This window comes from Silene latifolia, chromosome 2 (genome assembly GCF_048544455.1).
Source record: "Silene latifolia isolate original U9 population chromosome 2, ASM4854445v1, whole genome shotgun sequence".
Classification (NCBI taxonomy): Eukaryota; Viridiplantae; Streptophyta; class Magnoliopsida; order Caryophyllales; family Caryophyllaceae; genus Silene; species Silene latifolia.
Window position 1 is genome coordinate 191,931,850 of NC_133527.1, and position 3,568 is coordinate 191,935,417.

Consider the following 3,568-nt stretch of genomic DNA (forward strand, 5'->3'; position numbering starts at 1 on the left):
TATGAATACAAAATGAATTATATTGCTAGTGAAATATAAAATGAAACCATGATACGGAATATGAGATAACAATTAATCGGGTCGGACGAGTATAATTTACCAAGTAATTGATCTTTGATCATACAAGTTTTAGTCCAACTTATGTGAACTCCTTTCATTTTGCCAGGTACTCACAATGATGAAGAACTTGCTTATTAACAAGAGTCCGTTTTTGAAATAATGCTCAAAAATAAAAGAATTGTCGTTTTGGGTCGGTTTTGAAAACATTTATCGAAATGGTGTCCACGTAGGCTCGGTTTTGACGAGCCTGTATGAGGCTTAAACACGCCATACGTATTGGCGTGTTTACTTCAAAGAACACGCCATATGTAATGGCGTGTTTAGGCAGTCCAAAAATCTAACCCAAAGTCAGTAGCTGAAAAATATAAGCAAAGGAAACACGCCATTACGTATGGCGTGTCTTAAGACCAAAACACGCCATTCCGTATGGCGTGTTTAAGCAGCTCTATTTTCCAGCCCCTTTCCAGTAACTGATCAAAATGCCAAATACTAAACACGCCATTACGTATGGCGTGTCTTACTCAAGAAACACGCCATACGCTATGGCGTGTTTAGCCAGTTTTTTTTTTTTTTTTATTGCTGCACAAATTCCCTTCGTTCTCGTATCTTTCCTTTGCCAAAACAGAAAACCAAACTCAACAATGCTCAACAATGCTCAACAATGCAAAGGACAACACAAACCATTGCCTATTATAAATAAAAACCGAGTTTACACACCGCATAAGCTTCGCACAAGGGGATTAAATTCTAAGTTTTACAACTAAAATGTCAAACAAATTAACCATCTAAAATGTCAAACAAACCATTAATCCTCTAACTATTACATCAAGTCCTCAAGTCTTCTTCTTGCTTTTTCCTCGAATGCGACTCCAAAACCCTTTCTTAGGCTCCGGGGTACCTTGTTCATTGACGGGTGACATTGAAGACATGGAAGGCATTGAAGACATGGCCGGCATTGAAGACATGGAAGGCATGGAAGACATAGAGTGTCTAGCCGGCATGGATGACTTAGAGCGTCTACCCCTCCTTGTGTATTGAACCAATGGTGCATCGTCATCCACATTCATTGAGTCGAGGGACTCTTGAACCATTGGTGAACTTTCTTCCCTTGGTTCTACGGTTGGTTGAAGGAGATGGGAATAGCCTACATGTTCAAGCGATTGAGAGGAGTAGTCCCGTAGGTGTGAAACCATTGTCCGGAAATGAGGAGGCACCTCAAGAGGCATTTGTCGAAGCTCCGTATCACATGTATTATGGACATTGACGAAACTTTGCGCCTAAAACAAAATAAGTAGTATAAGCTAATCACATTTTATGATATATTGGTTAAGAATTTTAAGACAAGTGTATTAAGTGTACTTACAAGATATTCTGTGGCTCCAAAGGGTGCTTGATAAGTAGCTTGTGGGGGAAAAGGGTTCAAGCGAAGAATAGTGCGATCCCGGAACCAAACCATGTAAGGGTCGTAGTAGCTCATTTCAATATCATCCTCTTCACCACGGAACCGAAAATCACCCCTCCTAACCCAATTTGATATGTAGGGTTGATGTTTTTTCATCCAATTCCGTGAAGAGGCACCCCTTTTGTCTACTTTGTGCAATTTTGGTTCGGTATCAGAGTTTAACGGGATAATTTGTTTCCACCCAAATTGATGAGCTACCCTATTTGGAAAATGCCACTCAACAATGTCGAAACAAATCATAGGGGCCATCACTGTCCAATCGTCGGAGTCATCATAACAAAACGGGGGCAAAAAAGACAAAATCTGTCGGGAGTAAGTTTGCCATGTAAACTGATCATGTCGCATTGAATCAAAAGCATCCCTATACCCAATTAGTGTGGTCACCCCTTCCGGCCTCTTACGAATCACACTTGCCCACCTACGACCCAATGAGTCAATCCTGATTTGATGTTGAGAACCTAATGGGTTCGGTCCATGATGGGTAGCATTAACGGGTCTCATGAGTGTAGGTCGACCAATACTAATCCTCACCCATGCCCACAATTACAATAGAACAAGGGGACCTCCAATGTCTCTGGACTTTACGTTGCTTGCTCTACATAAATTGCGATATAAAGTAGCAAGTACAACACTTCCCCAAGAGTAATTATCTAAGTTGCTCAAATCCCTCAACAAAGGCAAATAAACAACTTGTATGTCATTACCACTCTTATCCGGAAACATGATAGTTGCCATTAAGATAAGCAAATATGCCCTCACATATTGATGTAGAACATCTTCATTTGCATCTTCCGGAAGACCACTAAATTGTTCTAACAACCAACCAATCCTCAAAGAAGCCCCCTTAAGGTCATCACTACTCGGTGTTTTGCCTAAGAGTTCAGTTATTAACAAGGGCCAATTATAAGCGGTTGGTCCACTAATAATATCCCCTCTAATCCGTAGCCCTAACAACACTTGAACATCTTGCAAGGTCACAGTAGCCTCGCCAATAGTCAAGTGAAATGAATGGGTTTCCGGCCTCCATCGCTCAACCAAAGCACTTATTAATTCCACATTAAACTTCAACCCCACTAACCTATGAATAAAAAAAAACTGAGTGTCCCTAATGAAATCAACTACATGATCACTTACCAAAAACCCTTTGTGCGAAACTAAGTGTGACCTACATCGAAGGGAACCAACGTCCCGCCCTTCCAATATTGTCTTGCTCTGGTGTACCTCTTGTTGTGTGAGAAGTTCCGGGTTCACCGGGCCTTGTTGTTGATGTTGTTCCATTATTCCTACACATTTAAAAGAAGATTATTAGATTAGCATGAAAATAAATGTTCAAATAATTAAAAAAATTATGGTAATAAAAAAAATTAAAGACAAGTGTAAGTAGTAGAATACCCTTGTGAATTGTTAACTCTCAAAGTACATGTTTTTTTTTATTGTGGCCTAAACCACGACACAAACTACATGTGACCTTGTTCTTACTCTTCTCATCCATTTCATTATTAGCATCAATTGACATAGCTGTCAAAATTGTTCCCTTGAACTTTCCATATAAGTGGGTTCCATCAATGCTTAAAATTGGCCGACAATGTTCAAAGCCATCAATACATGGTTTAAATGCCCAAAAAACACGCTTGAATTTTTGCACATTTGGGTTAGTTGTTGGTGTTGTATAAAATTGAACAATAGTGCCAAGATTAGATTCTTTTAAGCCTTGCATGAAACGAGGTAGCAACTCATATGATTTATCCCAATCTCCAAATATTTCCTCAATTGCTCTTTGTTTTGCATTCCAAGCTTTGGTGTATGAAATTGTGTAACCATACTTATCTAAAATATAAGTAACAACAGAGTTTACTTTATATCCCCAATCTCCCTCAACAAGGTTACGAATCTCATGACTTATGAATGCTCGTTTCAAATTCATGTGGTCTTGAGGTACCATGTCACAAACACAAGACTCATCATGAGGACCTTTGTATGTCACAATGGTAAAAACTTCAGAATGAAAGTCTTTTTGTGTAGCCCTTAACCGCCAATTACATGGTG

General features: G+C 39.4%; 1 protein-coding gene across 1 annotated transcript; it reads right to left on the reverse strand.

Moving 5' to 3' along the window:
* Window positions 1-800: 800 nt before the first annotated feature.
* LOC141632126 (serine/threonine-protein phosphatase 7 long form homolog) lies at window positions 801-2,042 on the reverse strand. The gene is made up of 2 exons (XM_074444705.1): window positions 1,424-2,042; window positions 801-1,337 (listed from the first exon to the last, which is right to left on the reverse strand). Exons 1-2 carry the CDS (start codon window positions 2,021-2,023, stop codon window positions 894-896), a joined length of 1,044 nt encoding a protein of 347 aa, XP_074300806.1. The 5' UTR covers window positions 2,024-2,042; the 3' UTR covers window positions 801-893.
* Window positions 2,043-3,568: the final 1,526 nt, after the last annotated feature.